Below are 19885 nucleotides of genomic sequence, written 5' to 3'. Positions count from 1 at the left end.
TTCATTCTGTACACATGACATCACACTTCTGTCCATCCTGGGAGAGGGATCCCTCCTCTGTTCCTCTCCCTGAGGTTTCTTCCTCTTTTTGTGATTTAGGGCTATACAAAATAAATTGAATTGAATTTAATTGCTTATGGCGGACTCCATGGAAGACGACCCGCTCCCTGAAGATATAAAGAGCTTTTTCTAAGATATTGAAAACACTATTCTTACTTTCTGGTTGTTATACACTGATTCAAATATAGTTATGAATGTTATATTCCATTGCTGCTTAATTGTACATTTTAAGATTATTTGTAGAAGCACAATCTTCAATGTTCTCAGACAATCTGACATAGTTTTTAAATACACAATGATCGTGTGTTTTGTATGTTTTCAGTCCTTTCTTTTTTTATCTCATATATTTTAAAGATGGATGCAATTTCTCGACCAGAACTATTTGATTTCCACGGAGTCGGGATGACACACTTTTATACAGATAATTGGGAGAATACTCAAAACTTTCAGGCCAGGCCAGATGATATACTTCTTGCAACATACCCCAAAGCAGGTCAGTTCACATGAACAGGATGTTCTTTGCTTTATACAGTAGGATCAATAATTAAACATTTGGGTTATTACATCATCTATTTTATTTTCCTCCGTCTTTCCTTTAGGAACCACCTAGGTCTCCTGATGCCATCAATTAAACAAGGGTTATACATATGAAAGTCATCAATGAACATCACAATAAGAACAGTTTAGACGTTATTTTTGTTAACCAAATTTAACATCTGACTCCGTAAACACAACAAATGAACCACAGTGACAAGGGTGCACAGGCCTCTAAACTTCAGAACGAAACTGCAGTGTACTAGTCTTCATTTTCTGCTTGTAGTCCTCATCAAACTTTTCATCCTGGGCCACAGTGAAGTGATTCTTCCAGTCACCAACTTTCCCTGGAGAAACAGAGAATCATTCACGTAATTAATAAATAAAAACAGAGATATTAATGAGCAGCTTTTGGTGCAAACTGAAATCATGTTCCCAAGGAATTTCTTTCACGGTAGACATGTTTCACTGTACCTTTTCTCATGAAAGGAGACACTTTTTGATTCATACTTTGGGCAGTGGAATAGTTGACCATCTGGTTTTGTTTCATATTGTCAAACTTCACTTCACTTGTGACTCTTTCCTTCTCCTCAGCTGAAGGAGACAAACCAAGGAAGGAGCAGAGTCTGTCTATCTCTCGTCCCGTGTCCTGCAGAAAATGCAAGAATCTCAGCCTTGTTACACATAAATTAAAGATACATAATAGTTATCTTTCTGACCAATATCCAGTCTAAAAAAGGCTACATTGTTCAAACACATCTCTATGTAACATTGATTTATGTCAGCACATTGTACTAAACGTACTAAAGGTCTATGTCAGGAGAGTAGTTTGACATTTCAGCTTACACTCTTTCTTGTCGAGAGCTAGATAAGAAATGCCACTCTCATTTCTGTATGATGAATATGAAACTGGAGTCAGTTAGTTTAGCTCAGCATCAAGACCTCTAAGAGGAAGAAACAGCTACCCCTAGCTTTAAAGTCTCTTTGTTGTTTAGCCTGGCCTGGATTTCTGTCCCTGTCTTCAGCTCTGACCCTCGTCTCACTTCCTGGACCTGCCATGCTATAACTATCCACCAGAGGCTCTCACACTGTCAGGCCATTCCTGCTCCCCTACATCCCTTCCACCTACACATCTCACTCAGCACAGTATCATGGCAGTTCGTGAAATAGTGAAGAAATGCAACGTATTGGTTTTGTACAGGGACACGAATTGTCTGTTTTTTTATGTTGTTTAGCATGAAAATAATGCCAATGGAAAGTCAAGTAGGAGTCTTATTCGTTGTGGACACACAAATTAAATGCATTCGTGTGACAATGTGAAACTCAGACCAAGTGACGTACTTTATAATATCCAAAAAGATGACTATTGGTGGGCAGGAGGGGGGGTGGATAGGTCCTAAACCTAATATTGTGGTTTTGTTGCCTTAACCAAACGTTTGTTTTTAACGTAACGTCATCCCAAAAAAAACTCCGAACAATTCGTGTTCCTGCACATGAAAGCAATAGTTTGCATTTGGTGACAATTTCACGAACTGCCTTGAGACTGTGCTCTGCCTGTCCTACTCCGCCCACCTGCATCTCATACAATGGTGACACCAAAGGTAAAGAGAATTTGCCTGCTAAGCACCTCCAAAGCTCACTAAATTACACGTAATATCTTATTTGATTAATCCGTACAATCCCTCACTTCAGCCGCTGCTCACTTCTCCCAGGCCCCTAACTTTATCTGGAACTGTTTCCCTCTGTTATGCTAAGCTAACCATCTTCTGACTGTAGCTTCATATTTACAGTACAGACATGAGAGTGGTATACATCTTTTCATCCAACCTTCCACAATATGGTGAATAAGCATAATTCCCAAAAATGTCAAACTACTCCTTTTATTATACAACATGTTGCAATGTTTCAAACAACCAACATGAACGACCAGCAAGCGTAAATTGTTTTCTTGAGGACAGGATTGATAACTCAACGATCAGGACCGTTTGGAAGGTTAGCTCTCTTGAAAACATGCCCACATACCAACACACCTCAGCTCACCTGAATCAGATCTTCATAGAACATATGGTGGATTTTTGGATACGTCTGTTTCTTCTCCCACCAGCCGTTCACATGGTCATGCCAGGATCCATACACCACTTAAGCAAAACGATTATATGTAGATGAGGTGGTGACATAGGAAATGACAAGACTGTGTGCCTCCCTTACACTAAAACTCCTTTGAACTCACCTTTTCCCTCCATGAAGTTCTGTAGAAAGGTGCTCCAGTCTCCAGGTTCTGGCATGGCGGTGCTCATGCGGCAAAAATGGTAATAGGACACCGCGCTGTCCTTTGCATTACGAAACACGTTGACTATCTACAGAAAGAGAAAACATAAGAATATAATCCGCATCATAATTAAGTGTGGTTCGTAACTCACATATTTCAAAGGCTACATATTGTATGTGCATGGCTTTCACCCTGACGTTCTGCTCCCAGAAGGACTTTGGCACAAACTGGAGTGGTAGATGAGTTTTGATGAGACGAGGAGTGGTGGGAAGTTGGTCTGCCAAGTCTTTACCTTTTGTGAAGAGAAGCATTAGTCAGTGGCTTAACTGCATGCATAGCGTACTATAGTTGCTGTGCGTGTTGTTCAGTGTAAATCATATATGTTTATGTGTACTGGCTCTGAAATATTTGATCATGTGATGAGATTATACGGTAATCCTGATACCTTCCTACTAACTATATTTAGTCATATCTAAATGATCAATAACTTCTAATTCTGTTATGAATACATTTGTTTTTAAAATTCTATATATAGTATTGGAATCAAAGGGTTGTCTCATACTGGTATATTATAAGCAAGTTTAAAAGCTGTGTCAATCCTGTACAACTGGGTTTAGTTAGCACACAAAATGTTTTTTTTCATGCGTGCGGCGACCCTGATCACATGATTCAACCTGTGGGTAGAGACGGTTTGATGATCTCTAGAAACGGCACTCTCTGATCAAGAGGGATGGACGCCTGACGCTCTGGACATGTCCCAAAATACAGAAGATCCAGGATGTAGCAGACCCATGTTGTTCCTGAGGTTAAATAAACACATGGGTACATTCTGTTCAGTGGCATGAGCATAGGTAACATATTGACCCAGGGCATTCATTAACATTAAATTATGAATTAAAAGTAGAACAATGATGCCAAAAGCTCCACACACAACCCCACCTGCTTTAGGATAAGTAGCTATGAGAATATCATCTGGTCTCGCTTTAAACTTCTGTATCTCGTCCCAGTTGTTAGTGAAGTGTTGGGACATGGAGACTCCGTGGAAGTCAAACAGTGTTTGCCGATGAATCGCCTCCATCTGTGAGAATAAATCATTTTGAATCATCAATTATAATCCATGCTGTCAGAGCTACTAAACATACTTAAATACATTAACAAAGTCTAGATAAGAAATGATCAGATTTGAACTGGTATTACCAATAACGATTAGTGGTCAGTGCAATATTTCATGTTATTCATTTTATGTTCTTGCTTTTGAGGGAAATAAATGCAGTGGTGATAGAAGTACTCAGATCTTTTACTTAAAGGAACAGTGTGTAACATTTAGCAGGATTTAATAGCAGAAATGGAATATAATATGCAATATAATGACCTGAGAATCGTTATGAAATGTAGAGTAAAAAGTACAATATTTCCATCTGACATGTAACGAGGTAAAAGTATAAAGTAGCAGAACATGGAATTACTAAAGTAAAGTACAATTAATTCAAAATCGTACTTAAGTACAGTAATTGAGTAGAATCAGCTTTATTGGCCAAGTATCCGTGCACATATACAAGCAATTTGTAAAAGGTACTGTAGTGTACAGTAGTAGAGGAAAAAAACATTTCAATTTCAGCTTAAAGTGTCCCCTAAAACCAAATAAAAAACACTATTAAATGCAAGTAAAAATAACCACAACTGTAATAATCTGAATAATGCAGCTGTTTTGTACACTTTAATTTCCGACAACTACTGCAAATAAATGTATCGAAGGTTTAATAGAAAACCAGTAAGAATTGCCAAACAAAAAAAGCAGAAGCAAATAGCCCAGGGGTGTCAAACTAATTTTCACTCTGGGCCACATCAGCATCGCGGTCACCCTCAAAGGTGTGTAAATATGTGTAAATATAACTACTCCTAACATATTGGTAAATAACTCTCTCTGCATTTGATTATTGTTTATTCAAGTGTAAAAATATTGTACATGCAGTTATATAAATGTAAAAATATACTTAAGCACATTTCTGTTATTATAACTTAAATCCTTTTAATTTAGGGTTAAGAAACTCACATTACTCTATCAAAGATCGAACTATTAAAGAAAATATCAAAGACAAATATCAAACACAATTTATAACAATAACTTTGTTCAAAGCTTAAAATCCTTTCAAGGGTGCGTTTGCACAATCCCACATGAAGTATTTCATGTGTTTTAAAGCCACGTTTAAAGTAGTCTTCAATATACTCACAATACATTTCCATTTCAAGTGTACAGTAACCAGCCAAAGAGCTGCTTCTGTGACTGTATCTCATAATTTTGACTTTCTATCTCATCACTTCGACTATGGGGTTATTTTTATTATCAAGTCTAACTTTAAATTATTATAAATAAAAAAAATAAAAAAGATTTTATCTGACGGATTCGCGGGCCACATAAACGTCATATTTGAAATAGCCTATGGTTTCTTTGCCTTTCTTCTCAAATATTCTGCAGTTGAGGTATGTGCCTAAATGTGTTACCAGTTAATCCCAGTTGGCAGTTCAAATGGTTTAGAATAACTTTAAAGTGAACCACATTTTAAAACATGTATTTTTTGTCCCTATTCCAGTTTAAAGTAGCCCACTTACCCTGCTGAGAGCGTTTTTCCCAAAACAGTGTCTGAATCATCCACAATGAAGTCAGTTTGTTGTGTTTTTTATACTGTGGCTTGTTGCACAACTACCTGACAACATAAAGGCGTGATCAGGACCTTCACTCCTCTCTATTGGTTAATGCTGTGTTCACACTGTGAATAATTCATAGGCTAACTCCCCTCACTATGGTCAACAGAAAGAGATCTGTTGATCTGAGAGCTGAGTCATCGCTGAGCAATATGACTGTTGTGAGTAGCATAAAGGGACGGCAACTATAACATTTTGTTTTGCAATCCTGTGTTTTAAAATAATAAATAAATGGAACTTGGACCTCGTACCTTGAAAATAAATGCATTATAGTCCAGTTCGCCGCCTACATTTTGTCCTTTGGCAGCTTTAGGTAGCGACCCCTGGTAGTTCAAAGAACAACTGTGTTCCTGTAAAGACGGATAGGTCTTTATTTACTTCATTTAAAGCTAAATCAGCATGTGTAGACATTAAGTAAATCTGATAGTAATGATAGTAATGTAACACAGTTATGTAGGTTGGGCTTTTTAAAGGCTAAATGTGTGGCCTTGATGTTTAGCTAGCTTAACAGTTTCCCCAGTCTGTTTTGCCCGCGAACATTTTTAAGGAAAAATGGTGGACCTATTTAATCTGTCGTGCTTTTGATAAAAGCTATTTAATGTAGAAGTATAAACTATTGGTTCATTCTTAATGTGACCGCAATATTAGTTTAGTCAGTGTTTGGTTGAAGTCGTCCGGACTCCTCTGGTCCTGGTGGTCTCTGCAATGCCTGTCTCTAAATCCCTGTCTGTCCCTTGGCTATTCTTCACAGTTTAATACATTCAATGATTGTCTTTTATGGCTTAACACTTCTATGGTAAACATATTATACATTCCATATGTAAATATATGTGACTTAACATATTTTGACATTCTCATTATTGTGACACTTCTACTCACCACTTGGGGTGTTAATCATACTAATAATGTTTTTAATACTGAAATCCTTCACACTAGCTCCAAATCAACACATTCACGTTTGTGGTGGAAAAAACTATTCAATAGTACCGAGTGAGTCCTATAATACTGAAACAAGAAACATTGAGGAAAGAAGTTTGTCTATAAAGTATTTATTCTCTGGCCAGAGAAGGCTTCATCGTCGTACAAACTGCAGCGCAGGAGGATGGGACAAGAATCCAGTTTCTGAGGCCATGTCCACACTACTCCGTTTTCCGTCCACACGGGCGTTTCAGCATCGTTTTCGAAATGATCTGCATCCACACGGCAACCTTAGAAAACGCATATCACATGACCATTAACGTACACTGGGCAATGCATTATAGTCCAGTTCGCTGCCTACATTTTGTCCTTTGGCAGCTTTAGGTAGCGACCCCTGGTAGTCCAAAGAACAACTGTGTTCCTATAAAGACAGATAGGTCTTTATTTACTTCATTTTAAGCTAAATCAGCATGTGTAGACATTAAGTAAATCTTCAATAGCTAGTGAAGCATAGATGTGATAACATCCTCTGCAAATGTTAGCTCAACAGGTTTTAACCATAAATATATCGCTTTAGAAACATATATCTCCTTCCAACCTGTCCGGGTAACGAGTATCACTATTACACAACGTTTAACAATGACTAGCTCCAAATCAACACATTCTCAGTCCAGACTCCTCTAATACAGACGCTATCAGTGGCCCTTAGCTTCAAACAATGATGCTCTAGAGTCGCCCTCTAGCATTAGTTCTTAAAATAAACTTCCTTCTTTACAGGAAGTTAGTTTTTGGCAAAGAAACCACTTAGTTGGTTAAGGAAAAGAGCAATTTAACTTGACTGACTAAAGACTCACTTCACTACTATAGACTGTAAATGTGAAGTTTATAAGTCATCGTGACGTCACCCATTGGTTTGTGGACTGCGGTTTTGAAGCCTTGAGTTCGGCATTTTGGCCGTCGCTATCTTGGATTTAGTCCATTGCCATCTTCTTTTTTTGCAGCCAGTGAACAGAAGTGACCATATATGGACTTCGGAGTGACATAGAGACGCCGTATACATCATTCACAACGTAGCCCCGCCCTAAAGCATACCCTGCTTTATTTGACTCTAAATGGACATCATTTACTAAATGAACATCATGCTGTATTGAAGAAGACTTGAAACTAGAGATTGAGACCATAAACTCATGTTTACAATGTTTACTGAGGTAATAAATCAAGAGAGAAGTAGAGTCATTTTCTCATAGACTTCTATACAACCAGAGGAGTCGCCCCTGGTGGACATTAGAGAGAATGCACGTTTAAGGCACTTGGCTTGGCTTCACTCTCAGAACCAAGATGGTCAATTTTTGAAGTTAATATTTTAGTTATGCTTATGGGAAGGTATAAACTGTTTAAACATTGTTTGTTTGGAGGTGTCAAGTCGTTAAAGTCATGAAATCCTCAGGGCCAGTTCCAACTTAACTTCCTTCTATTTTCATTGTACAACTTGGATCATCAACATGGACATCTGTGCCTCTATGGTGAGACGACCTTCTAAGTAGATAAAGATTCTTGGCCTATTTTCAAACATTAATATGAAATAAACATTTATTAATCCCCAGCAGGGACATTCCGTTGTTACAGCGGTAAAGAAATGTTGTATCTCTTAGTTTTATTCACTGTATTTTTTTTTTTTTTTTCTTTGTGTATTTTTGCCAGCTCTGTGTAACAGAAACCTCTGTGGAAGCTATTTTACATTGATTAACAGATCTCTATGAGTGAAACCTTTCATGGGGAAGAAGAACCCCGGCCAGTCCTGTGAGGAGTCACAACTCTCTCAGTCTCTCTCTGTCTCTCTTTGTCTCTCTATCTCTCTCTCTCAGTCTCTCTCAGTCTCTCGGTCTGTTTGCAAACAACTTAAAGGTTCTTTTTGGACAGTTTGGGACGTTACTTACTCCTATAAAAAAAATCAATAGCAGTAAAGGGTGAGCAACTAACAGACCTCTTGGACTGTCTTGTTTTGATAGTAAGAGGTGCAACAAAGTCCAGGCGACTGGAAAGAGCTGTGTTTAAGTCACTGATACAATTTTCAGTGGAGCCTGTTCCTGCAGGATGAGGAGCCAGGACCACAGGCTATCACTCACCAGCTGTCGAAAAGTCAACAACCATTTGTATTACATAATCATTTCGAATACACTCCTGTATAACACAGTGTTTTAGTTATTTTTATTCTGGGTATATTACATTCAAAGCACCCAAACATGTATCATCCCAGTGATCGGCCTCTGGGTGATGCCATCGATTCAACAAGGGTTAAACATATGAAAGTCATCAATGAACATCACAATAAGAACAATTTAGACAATATTTCTGTCAACCAAATTTAACATCTGACTCCGTAAACTCAACAAATGAACCACAGTGACAAGGGTGCACAGGCCTCTAAACTTCAGAACGAAACTGCAGTGTACTAGTCTTCATTTTCTGCTTGTAGTCCTCATCAAACTTTTCATCCTGGGCCACAGTGAAATGATTCTTCCAGTCACCAACTTTCCCTGGAGAAACAGAGAATCATTCACGTAATTAATAAATAAAAACAGAGATATTAATGAGCAGCTTTTGGTGCAAACTGAAATCATGTTCCCAAGGAATTTCTTTCACGGTAGACATGTTTCACTGTACCTTTTCTCATGAAAGGAGACACTTTTTGATTCATACTTTGGGCAGTGGAATAGTTGACCATCTGGTTTTGTTTCATATTGTCAAACTTCACTTCACTTGTGACTCTTTCCTTCTCCTCAGCTGAAGGAGACAAACCAAGGAAGGAGCAGAGTCTGTCTATCTCTCGTCCCGTGTCCTGCAGAAAATGCAAGAATCTCAGCCTTGTTACACATAAATTAAAGATACATAATAGTTATCTTTCTGACCAATATCCAGTCTAAAAAAGGCTACATTGTTCAAACACATCTCTATGTAACATTGATTTATGTCAGCACATTGTACTAAACGTACTAAAGGTCTATGTCAGGAGAGTAGTTTGACATTTCAGCTTACACTCTTTCTTGTCGAGAGCTAGATAAGAAATGCCACTCTCATTTCTGTATGATGAATATGAAACTGGAGTCAGTTAGTTTAGCTCAGCATCAAGACCTCTAAGAGGAAGAAACAGCTACCCCTAGCTTTAAAGTCTCTTTGTTGTTTAGCCTGGCCTGGATTTCTGTCCCTGTCTTCAGCTCTGACCCTCGTCTCACTTCCTGGACCTGCCATGCAATAACTATCCACCAGAGGCCCTCACACTGTCAGGCCATTCCTGCTCCCCTACATCCCTTCCACCTACACATCTCACTCAGCACAGTATCATGGCAGTTCGTGAAATAGTGAAGAAATGCAACGTATTGGTTTTGTACAGGGACACGAATTGTCTGTTTTTTTATGTTGTTTAGCATGAAAATAATGCCAATGGAAAGTCAAGTAGGAGTCTTATTCGTTGTGGACACACAAATTAAATGCATTCGTGTGACAATGTGAAACTCAGACCAAGTGACGTACTTTATAATATCCAAAAAGATGACTATTGGTGGGCAGGAGGGGGGGTGGATAGGTCCTAAACCTAATATTGTGGTTTTGTTGCCTTAACCAAACGTTTGTTTTTAACGTAACGTCATCCCAAAAAAAACTCCGAACAATTCGTGTTCCTGCACATGAAAGCAATAGTTTGCATTTGGTGACAATTTCACGAACTGCCTTGAGACTGTGCTCTGCCTGTCCTACTCCGCCCACCTGCATCTCATACAATGGTGACACCAAAGGTAAAGAGAATTTGCCTGCTAAGCACCTCCAAAGCTCACTAAATTACACGTAATATCTTATTTGATTAATCCGTACAATCCCTCACTTCAGCCACTGCTCACTTCTCCCAGGCCCCTAACTTTATCTGGAACTGTTTCCCTCTGTTATGCTAAGCTAACCATCTTCTGACTGTAGCTTCATATTTACAGTACAGACATGAGAGTGGTATACATCTTTTCATCCAACCTTCCACAATATGGTGAATAAGCATAATTCCCAAAAATGTCAAACTACTCCTTTTATTATACAACATGTTGCAATGTTTCAAACAACCAACATGAACAACCAGCAAGCGTAAATTGTTTTCTTGAGGACAGGATTGATAACTCAAGGATCAGGACCGTTTGGAAGGTTAGCTCTCTTGAAAACATGCCCACATACCAACACACCTCAGCTCACCTGAATCAGATCTTCATAGAACATATGGTGGATTTTTGGATACGTCTGTTTCTTCTCCCACCAGCCGTTCACATGGTCATGCCAGGATCCATACACCACTGAAGCAAAACGATTATATGTAGATGAGGTGGTGACATAGGAAATGACAAGACTGTGTGCCTCCCTTACACTAAAACTCCTTTGAACTCACCTTTTCCCTCCATGAAGTTCTGTAGAAAGGTGCTCCAGTCTCCAGGTTCTGGCATGGCGTTGCTCATGCGGCAAAAATGGTAATAGGACACCGCGCTGTCCTTTGCATTACGAAACACGTTGACTATCTACAGAAAGAGAAAACATAAGAATATAATCCGCATCATAATTAAGTGTGGTTCGTAACTCACATATTTCAAAGGCTACATATTGTATGTGCATGGCTTTCACCCTGACGTTCTGCTCCCAGAAGGACTTTGGCACAAACTGGAGTGGTAGATGAGTTTTGATGAGACGAGGAGTGGTGGGAAGTTGGTCTGCCAAGTCTTTACCTTTTGTGAAGAGAAGCATTAGTCAGTGGCTTAACTGCATGCATAGCGTACTATAGTTGCTGTGCGTGTTGTTCAGTGTAAATCATATATGTTTATGTGTACTGGCTCTGAAATATTTGATCATGTGATGAGATTATACGGTAATCCTGATATCTTCCTACTAACTATATTTTGTCATATCTAAATGATCAATAACTTCTAATTCTGTTTTGAATACATTTGTTTTTAAAATTCTATATATAGTCTTGGAATCAAAGGGTTGTCTCATACTGGTATATTATAAGCAAGTTTAAAAGCTGTGTCAATCCTGTACAACTGGGTTTAGTTAGCACACAAAATGTTTTTTTTCATGCGTGCGGCGACCCTGATCACATGATTCAACCTGTGGGTAGAGACGGTTTGATGATCTCTAGAAACGGCACTCTCTGATCAAGAGGGATGGACGCCTGACGCTCTGGACATGTCCCAAAATACAGAAGATCCAGGATGTAGCAGACCCATGTTGTTCCTGAGGTTAAATAAACACATGGGTACATTCTGTTCAGTGGCATGAGCATAGGTAACATATTGACCCAGGGCATTCATTAACATTAAATTATGAATTAAAAGTAGAACAATGATGCCAAAAGCTCCACACACAACCCCACCTGCTTTAGGATAAGTAGCTATGAGAATATCATCTGGTCTCGCTTTAAACTTCTGTATCTCGTCCCAGTTGTTAGTGAAGCATTGGGACATGGAGACTCCGTGGAAGTCAAACAGTGTTTGCTGACGAATCACCTCCATCTGTGAGAATAAATCATTTTGAATCATCGATTATAATCCATGCTGTCAGAGCTACTAAACATACTTAAAGACATTAACCCAGTATAGAAAAGAAATGATCACATTTGAACTGGTATTACCAATAACGATTAGTGGTCAGAGCAATATTTCATGTTATTCATTTTATGTTCTTGCTTTTGAGGGAAATAAATGCAGTGGTGATAGAAGTACTCAGATCTTTTACTTAAAGGAACAGTGTGTAACATTTAGCAGGATTTAATAGCAGAAATAGAATATAATATGCAATATAATGACCTGAGAATCGTTATGAAATGGAGAGTAAAAAGTACAATATTTCCATCTGACGAGGTAAAAGTATAAAGTAGCAGAACATGGAATTACTAAAGTGAAGTACAATTAATTGAAAATCGCACTTAAGTACAGTAATTGAGTAGAATCAGCTTTATTGGCCAAGTATCCGTGCACATATACAAGCAATTTGTAAAAGGTACTGTAGTGTACAGTAGTAGAGGAAAAAAACATTTCAATTTCAGCTTAAAGTGTCCCCTAAAACCAAATAAAAAACACTATTAAATGCAAATAAAAATAACCACAACTGTAATAATCTGAATAATGCAGCTGTTTTGTACACTTTCATTTCCGACAACTGCTGCAAATAAATGTATCGTAGGTTTAATAGAAAACCAGTAAGAATTGCCAAACAAAAAAAGCAGAAGCAAATAGCCTATGGTTTCTTTGACTTTCTTCTCAAATATTCTGCAGTTGAGGTATGTGCCTAAATGTGTTACCAGTTAATCCCAGTTGGCAGTTCAAATGGTTTAGAATAACTTTAAAGTGAACCACATTTTAAAACATGTATTTTTTGTCCCTATTTCAGTTTAAAGTAGCCCACTTACCCTGCTGAGAGCGTTTTTCCCAAAACAGTGTCTGAATCATCCACAATGAAGTCAGTTTGTTGTGTTTTTTATACTGTGGCTTGTTGCACAACTACCTGACAACATGAAGGCGTGATCAGGACCTTCGCTCCTGCTTCTCTGTTGGTTAATGCTGTGTTCACACTGTGAATAATTCATAGGCTAACCCCCCTCACTGTGGTCAACAGAAAGAGATCTGTTGATCTGCATCAGACTTTAGATTTGCTTGATGACCTGAGTGAGGAAGAGTCTGATGGGGGGGGTTCATCGCTGAGCAATGTGACTGTTGTGAGTAGCATTAAGGGACGACAACTATAAAACTTTGTTTTACAATCCTGTGTTTTAAAATAATAAATAAATGGAACTTGGACCTCGTACCTTGAAAATAAATGCTTTATAGATCGGTTCGCCACCTACATTTTGTCCTTTGTTAGCTTTAGGTAGCGACCCCTGGTAGTTCAAAGAACAACTGTGTTTCTGTAAAGACGGATAGGTCTTTATTTACTTCATTTCATACTAAAGCAGCAAGTGTAGACATTAAGCATAGCTTCAATAGCTAGTGTAGAATAGACGTGCTAACGCGAGTTAATTATGTGCTATAACGTCCTCTGCTAATGTTAGCTCCACAAGTTTTACAAAAAAATATAACGGTTTCGAAACATGTATCTCCTTCCAACCTCTCCGGGTAACGAGTATCACTATTACACAACGTTTAACAATGACTAGCTCCAAATCAAAACATTCACGTTTGTGGTGGAAAAAACTATTCAATAGTACCGAGTGAGTCCTATAATACTGTAGAATAGAAGTTTTTCTGTAAAGTATTTATTCTCTGGCCAGAGACGGCTTCATCGTCACACAAACTGCAGCGCAGGAGGATGGGCCAAGAATCCAGTTTCTGAGGCCATGTCCACACTACTCCATTTTACGGCCACACGGGCGTTTCAGCATCGTTTTCGAAATGATCTGCATCCACACGGCAACCTTAGAAAACGCATATCACATGACCATTAACGTACACTGGGCATGCGCGTGACGGCGTAAACAGGAAGAAGATGATCTACACACTGCAGTTGGTTTAGTTGCAGAAAATTCGGCGCTCCATGTAGGGCTGATAACGCTTCTGGACACGGGAATTGTCGCACAGCGCTCGAATAATAGCTTGCCTCCTCCGCGTGTCGGCAGTAGTAGCATTATAAAATGCAGAATTTAACTGCAGAACAGCTGCTAGTATAGACAACAAAGCAAGTAACGCTTGAAATTTGTTATCCGTGTTGAAATTAATCACTGGTAGCCCGGCTGTCTGTTTTCTTCCGGGTAAGGGTCACATGATAGGGGTGTGACGAATCAGGGAAGGACACTGCTAAGCACCAATCAAGTAGCGAACGCGGGTGTGGGCGTCATCGTTTCCAAACTTATCCGTTTTCGAACGTCCACACGAATACGCAACCCCGGCGTTGTCAAACTTATCCGGCCTCGGGATCGTTTTCAAACTCCTCCGTTTTCGGCGGCGTAGTGTGGACGCTCAGTGTAAACGTAGCAAAACATATGCGTTTTCAAATGGAAACGGAGTGCACACAGTGGGGGGGAACATCAGGTATTTACATTATAACAATTGGTCAACAGTTTCAAGCTCCCCATTGACCCCTCCAGTCATCCCCTTCCTCTTCTGAGCCTTGTCACACAAAGAGATCTGTCTTTATTACCCTTGATTACCCCTGGGAATCTTAACATCTAAACATTCTCTGGTTAAACTGCGCCCCCATTCAGTTACTTCCTCTTATCAAAGCAAAGGCAGAAATACCCCATATGGTCCTGTTACCATTCTGCTTGGTACACAATCATATGTCACATGTGTAGTTTTGTTAGTGAGTAAGGCGCATAAACTAAGTCACAGTAGAAATGTACTAGCACAGGGAAAATTCTCCATCACACACTCCAGAATCCTCTCAGAGTGCACTCATGTCCTCCACTGAGTGCACTCTGATACACACACACACACACACACACAGTCACCATGAATGGTCAAATTTCGAATACAACCAGTGATTTCAAAACACACACAAAGACGATTGGCAAAGATGATCGATCAGGTTCAGTCTGAGGCCTCTTAGTTCCTCTTGTTGGGTTCTTCTTTTGTGGATATTTCATAATCAAAAAGAGTAATCTAAGGGTTAATGAATGCGTTAACACGATAATAATGCGTTAACTTGCCCAGCACTAAATAATATATAAATCCTAAACAGGGAAATTGTTGTTACAGCAGTTTAATGGCAGTGTGGAAGAAAAAGTTGTATCTCTTAGTTTAATTAAGTGTATTCATTTTTTATTGTGTATTTCTGCCTGTAATCCTGCGCAGTGAATAAAACTCATCTGAACCAGCCACAGAATTGGACCTGAAAGAATTTCTTCTTCAACAGCAGCAATAGTACAGATAAATAGAGTAAAATAACTAAGTAATGAGGGTATATAAATAGAAAACAAATTAGAAAATATACAAGGACATTTGGAGAAAACACATCACAAAGTAAAGTGACGGTGAGGTTGAATTTAAAATAGTTTACCGTTAGTTTTAGGTGCAAGTAAAGGGGGAAAAAACAAATTAAACTGACGCGCCTACTGGTGGAAAGTAACTAAGAACATTACATTGTATTGTGTTTATAGTGCAACTTTCATACCAACTATCTCTTCAGCTATTTCCTGAATATTTTGTTTAACATCTCACACATGAAGAAAACAATAGGAACGATATGAATGAGCTGTTTTATTGCAAATATAAAGATGAAAACCTTTAGATTTCATAAATTCTAATGATCACACTCATGTAAACAGTGAAGTCATACAGCTGCTCTTTAATTACACATGAACTTTTAATGGGTAATTACATCATTGTCTAGTTTACACATTCTCTTATAAAACAAATATTCACCTTCAGACATGATCAGCCATTTCATTTCAGTCATCCTTCATAATCAACGTATCCTCAACAGCTTGTATATCTGAAGACAAGTTACTCCTCATTTTTCAGGCATTTTCCTACTAAAGCCAGCGAAATGTGTCATTTTATGCTCGTCACATGCATACAGTTAGTTTCACATGGGGAACGAATAGCAGTCTCTCTCCTGGGTCAAACTCGTCCACCTCCCCTCCGGCCTGCTCTGACTTGCATTTTGCAATCCTTATACTTCCTTGTTTATGATTACGTGAATATCATACAAAATATTTCTGTGGGATACGTATTATTTTTCGTAGGTATAGCTACGAATGCTGGATGAGACCAACCGCTCGTAATATATAGTTCTTATTCTTAATTCTGATACAAATAGCAAGAAGATGAACTCCACACTTCCACTATACCATTCTAGGCAAATTGATTTTCTCACAGGAATGCTGCATTTCCAGTCAGACCATCTCCTCATAGACACAGACATTCTTTATCAAATTTCAGTGCGGAACTGAAGAGTGACATCCGTCATCTTTTTCTTGTAGTCTTCATCAAACGTTTCACTCTGGGCCACAGAAAAGTGGTTCTTCCAGTCACCAACTTTCCCTGCAAAACCACAGAGAATCACTCGGCTATGTTAGTTTAAAGTGGAGGATCAGATTTTAGTTTTTTTCATGTCACACACACATTTATTAATCAGGTTACCTTTTCTCATGAAAGGAGAAATTTTGAAATCCATAACTGCGTTGGTAGAGTAGTTGGCCATGTCGTCCTTTTTCATGTTATCAAAATGTGCTCCATCGGTAACTCTTCTCTTCTCCTCGTCCGAACGAGACAAACCAAGAAAGCAGCAGAGTTTGTCTATTTCCCGTCCAGTGTCCTGGAAACAATCAGATATCATTGTTGCATTATTACCAGCTAGAGGAGAGAAGTAGCCTGAATAGGAAGAGCCTCACAATAACGACTAGATTACCTCGACCAGATCTTCGTAGAACATGTAGTGGAGTTTCGGGTAAGTCTGTTTCTTCTTCCACCAGTCGTTCACATGGTCGTACCAGGATCCAAACGCCACTGAGGCCACAGAACGAACCGTTAAAGCACCTCAGTATTGTTCATTGGAAATCTGTGCGTCTCATCTATTGTTATTGTGTTTGACGCATACCTTTTCCCTCTATGAATCTGGGGATGTAGCTGCTCCAGTCTCCGGCCTCTGGCTGAACCATGTTCATGCGATCAAAGTGAAAATAAGACACCATGTTGTCTTTGGCATTGCGGGCCACGTAGACGATCTACAGAAGAAGAAAACACTTCAATGATTGGAAGACCAGCATTACATGAGACATAATATACTGTTACACATCTACGTGTTTGGGTATAAAAGACATAAAACATCCTTGGTTGTTCAGTCAACCCAAAGGTTAGCACATAAAAGGGTAATGCAACACTTACTACCGTCTCTGCCAGGAAGATCATGAGACTGAGAGAGTGTGCACCTCTGTCTCTGTCCACGGCTAATCTCGCATTCTGCTGCATCAGACTGCATTAAATTTTGGGGGGGCAGTTATGGCTGCTTGCTCAAGAACACCTCTTGGTTGCTGTGACTCAGACTTTCTCAAAACCCACTGACTCACTACTCATAAGCTTAGTTTATGCTCGCCGGTAGTGAAGCAAACACGAGGTGCGCGCGCCAGAAATTGATGTAACCACGGCCTGAGGATTTTACAAATAAGGCCCATTTGTTTTTAGATGTTTTAGAAACCGGAAGTCTTACAAATCTACATTTAAGTTAATATTTTGCAAGCCAAATCAAATTGTTTACACGATATAGAACATTTGTTTCTTTATAATGTATCTAATACTTGACTTCTTTCTTTACAGTGCTTGTATAAAGGCAATTAAGATTCCATGAATACGGGTTCACAGTAATTACAATTCCTCCTCGGCATTGCGGATGTTGGTTTATAGTGTTTTGCTGGGCCTCTTCTTTTTGATTGAGCAGCTAATGGAACCGTTACAGCACACACTCTCAGCCGCTAAGATGTCTTCATTGAACGGACTTTTCCCAAATGATAGCTTCACATTTGTATTTAAGTCACTAAGTAGGTCACACTCCCTTCGCGTGAACACATTTTGATTCAACAATCCGTTTCAAGTAACTTGTATAATCATTCTGTTTGGAGGTTCCAAAACATAATTTTACTAATATGGGTCTAGTCTTAGGGAGAAGAATGTCACTTGATTCAGATTTATCTAAATTTGGCCAATATTGAACTGCAAACCCAATGAAAAAACACAGACACCGCCCCAGTTACGATTGCGGTCACATCGGTATATGGTGTAGCAGGGGATCTCCCCCTCGTGTCTCTAGCTGATTGGTCCAACCAAGTCTTCATTACATCAATCACTGCCACTTTGGTTTTGACTGCAAGCAATTTCATTTCCTCGAGTTTCCCCATTTCCTGTTCTGGTAACAGGCTTCGAGCATTCAGATGAAAGAAGGGAAACGCCCTCTGATTAAAACAGCCAAACGCACAGTTTTGCATCTCTGATAACCAGTAACTGTTGGTAGACATGCCTCAAGTGTCACTTTGTCATCTGTTTCAGCATTTTGCATGTACATTGATATACTGCAAGTAACACACAAACTACTGACCCTGCAGTTTTGCTCCCAAAAGGACTTTGGCACAAACTGGACAGGATAGTGAGTTTTAATGAGTCGAGGAGAGGTGGGGAGGTTGTCCACCAGGTCTTTTCCTGTATGAAGAGGTAAAGATGGAGTAAGCAAAGCATTGAACCTGTACAGTGCTTCAATAGTTTGACAGCTACAGTGAGGTAAATACCTGAATATGAAGATGGGAGGATGATCTCTAAGAAAGGCACTCTATCAAATATTGGGACGGATGTCTGGCGCTCTGTCTGACCAAAATGCAGCAGGTCAAGGATGTAGGAGGCCCATGTGGTTCCTAAAAGACCGGAAGAGAGAGACAGAGAGGAAAATCAAACAATCCCAACCCCTGACCTCTATACACACAGCATCTACACCGGCTGTTCATGTTTATGAGTTTATGGGTTCATGGGTCACCTGCTTTGGGGTATGTTGCAATGAGTATATCATCCGGCCTGGCCTGAAAGTTTTGAATGTTCTCCCAGTTGTCTGTAAAGTAGTGGGTCATTGAGACTCCGTGGAAATCAAAGATTTCTGGTCGAGAAGGTAACTGAAAAGAAAATAATCATTACATACAAAGCATGTGTAATTGAACTGCAGCAAATTGATTGTGTGGAAAAAATGCAAAAACATTGTTCACTGTTGCAGACACTGAAGTCACTCTTAAAAGGAAACTTCCACACATCTATTTATATCTGCATAGAGCTAGATGTATTTGTTAATTATGCATGCATTTTAAAAATACATAACAAGAAATTACATAACAAGAAATGAACCCAATGTGAGAGAAGTAGCCCTTTGAATAAAGATGCTTAAACTTAATAGTATATAATATACATATTGACATTTAATTATATGTGTACTTTTGTCTTGTTTTTTACACTAACTTATTTGTATGTATAACTCAATAGCTTTCCTTCCTTGCTTCTTTGACTACTGAGCTGCTGTAACAATTGCATTTTCCTCTTAACTTATCTTAGATTAATAGAGACACGTACCTTGCCCGGACCAAAAGACATGCTGACTGCTGCTGGTTCCTCTGCCTTAGACATTTCTCTTCTCCTACTGTAGTGTTTTACCAGACAAGCAAACTGTTTTCCTTCCTCGCTCTTCTTGTTGCGCAACACTTTACCCGTTAGCCTCAGCTCCAGATGTGATATGGAACTCCCGCCCCTCCGCTTTCCCTTTTGTCTTCTTGTGTGTAAAAGGTTTCTCTGATAAGAGTCAGCTCCAGCAATCGCAATCGAGTCTTGAAAATAAGTTTTATTACTTCCATACCCTGATTTCGTTCTTTTCAAGCATTACAAAGTGAAAATACAGTCATTTTCCCCAAAAAGCTTT

The 19885-nt window shown here is 39.1% G+C and overlaps 3 protein-coding genes across 3 annotated transcripts; all 3 read right to left on the bottom strand.

The window, feature by feature from the left end:
- Positions 1-828: 828 nt before the first annotated feature.
- On the bottom strand, positions 829-3941 carry LOC142950666 (cytosolic sulfotransferase 2-like). The gene is made up of 7 exons (XM_076092228.1): positions 3803-3941; positions 3538-3663; positions 3055-3155; positions 2825-2951; positions 2635-2732; positions 1069-1243; positions 829-941 (listed from the first exon to the last, which is right to left on the bottom strand). The coding sequence occupies exons 1-7, from the start codon at positions 3939-3941 to the stop codon at positions 829-831; spliced, it is 879 nt and encodes a 292-aa protein (XP_075948343.1).
- Positions 3942-8578: 4637 nt separating this feature from the next.
- On the bottom strand, positions 8579-12048 carry LOC142950645 (cytosolic sulfotransferase 3-like). Its single transcript, XM_076092207.1, has 7 exons — positions 11883-12048; positions 11618-11743; positions 11135-11235; positions 10905-11031; positions 10715-10812; positions 9149-9323; positions 8579-9021 (listed from the first exon to the last, which is right to left on the bottom strand). The coding sequence occupies exons 1-7, from the start codon at positions 12046-12048 to the stop codon at positions 8909-8911; spliced, it is 906 nt and encodes a 301-aa protein (XP_075948322.1). The 3' UTR covers positions 8579-8908.
- A 3631-nt stretch (positions 12049-15679) lies between these two features.
- LOC142959081 (cytosolic sulfotransferase 3-like) lies at positions 15680-19653 on the bottom strand. The gene is made up of 8 exons (XM_076100249.1): positions 19543-19653; positions 18962-19094; positions 18720-18842; positions 18533-18633; positions 17042-17168; positions 16853-16950; positions 16585-16759; positions 15680-16485 (listed from the first exon to the last, which is right to left on the bottom strand). Exons 1-8 carry the CDS (start codon positions 19594-19596, stop codon positions 16373-16375), a joined length of 924 nt encoding a protein of 307 aa, XP_075956364.1. The 5' UTR covers positions 19597-19653; the 3' UTR covers positions 15680-16372.
- Between the last annotated feature and the right edge of the window lie 232 nt (positions 19654-19885).

Source organism: Anarhichas minor, unplaced genomic scaffold (assembly GCF_050575085.1).
Source record: "Anarhichas minor isolate MPS153535 unplaced genomic scaffold, ASM5057508v1 ptg000003l, whole genome shotgun sequence".
Lineage (NCBI taxonomy): Eukaryota > Metazoa > Chordata > Actinopteri > Perciformes > Anarhichadidae > Anarhichas > Anarhichas minor.
This window is presented reverse-complemented; position numbering and strand designations above follow the sequence as displayed.

What these genes read in the sequence shown, in the direction of transcription:
- LOC142959081 (XM_076100249.1), bottom strand. Translation starts at nt 19,596, where the DNA reads ATGTCTAAGGCAGAGGAACCAGCAGCAGTCAGCATGTCTTTTGGTCCG. An exon ending in TGCAACATACCCCAAAGCAG is followed by an intron (nt 18,843 to 18,961) that starts GTGACCCATGAA and finishes CCGGTCTTTTAG; the next exon opens with GAACCACATGGGCCTCCTAC. An exon ending in CCTCCCATCTTCATATTCAG is followed by an intron (nt 18,634 to 18,719) that starts GTATTTACCTCA and finishes CTCTTCATACAG; the next exon opens with GAAAAGACCTGGTGGACAAC.
- LOC142950666 (XM_076092228.1), bottom strand. Translation starts at nt 3,941, where the DNA reads ATGGAGGCGATTCATCGGCAAACACTGTTTGACTTCCACGGAGTCTCC. An exon ending in CAAACCGTCTCTACCCACAG is followed by an intron (nt 3,156 to 3,537) that starts GTTGAATCATGT and finishes TCTTCACAAAAG; the next exon opens with GTAAAGACTTGGCAGACCAA. An exon ending in GTCTCCTTTCATGAGAAAAG is followed by an intron (nt 942 to 1,068) that starts GTACAGTGAAAC and finishes CTGTTTCTCCAG; the next exon opens with GGAAAGTTGGTGACTGGAAG.
- LOC142950645 (XM_076092207.1), bottom strand. Translation starts at nt 12,048, where the DNA reads ATGATTCAAAATGATTTATTCTCACAGATGGAGGTGATTCGTCAGCAA. An exon ending in TCTGGGAGCAGAACGTCAGG is followed by an intron (nt 11,032 to 11,134) that starts GTGAAAGCCATG and finishes CTCTTTCTGTAG; the next exon opens with ATAGTCAACGTGTTTCGTAA. An exon ending in GTCTCCTTTCATGAGAAAAG is followed by an intron (nt 9,022 to 9,148) that starts GTACAGTGAAAC and finishes CTGTTTCTCCAG; the next exon opens with GGAAAGTTGGTGACTGGAAG.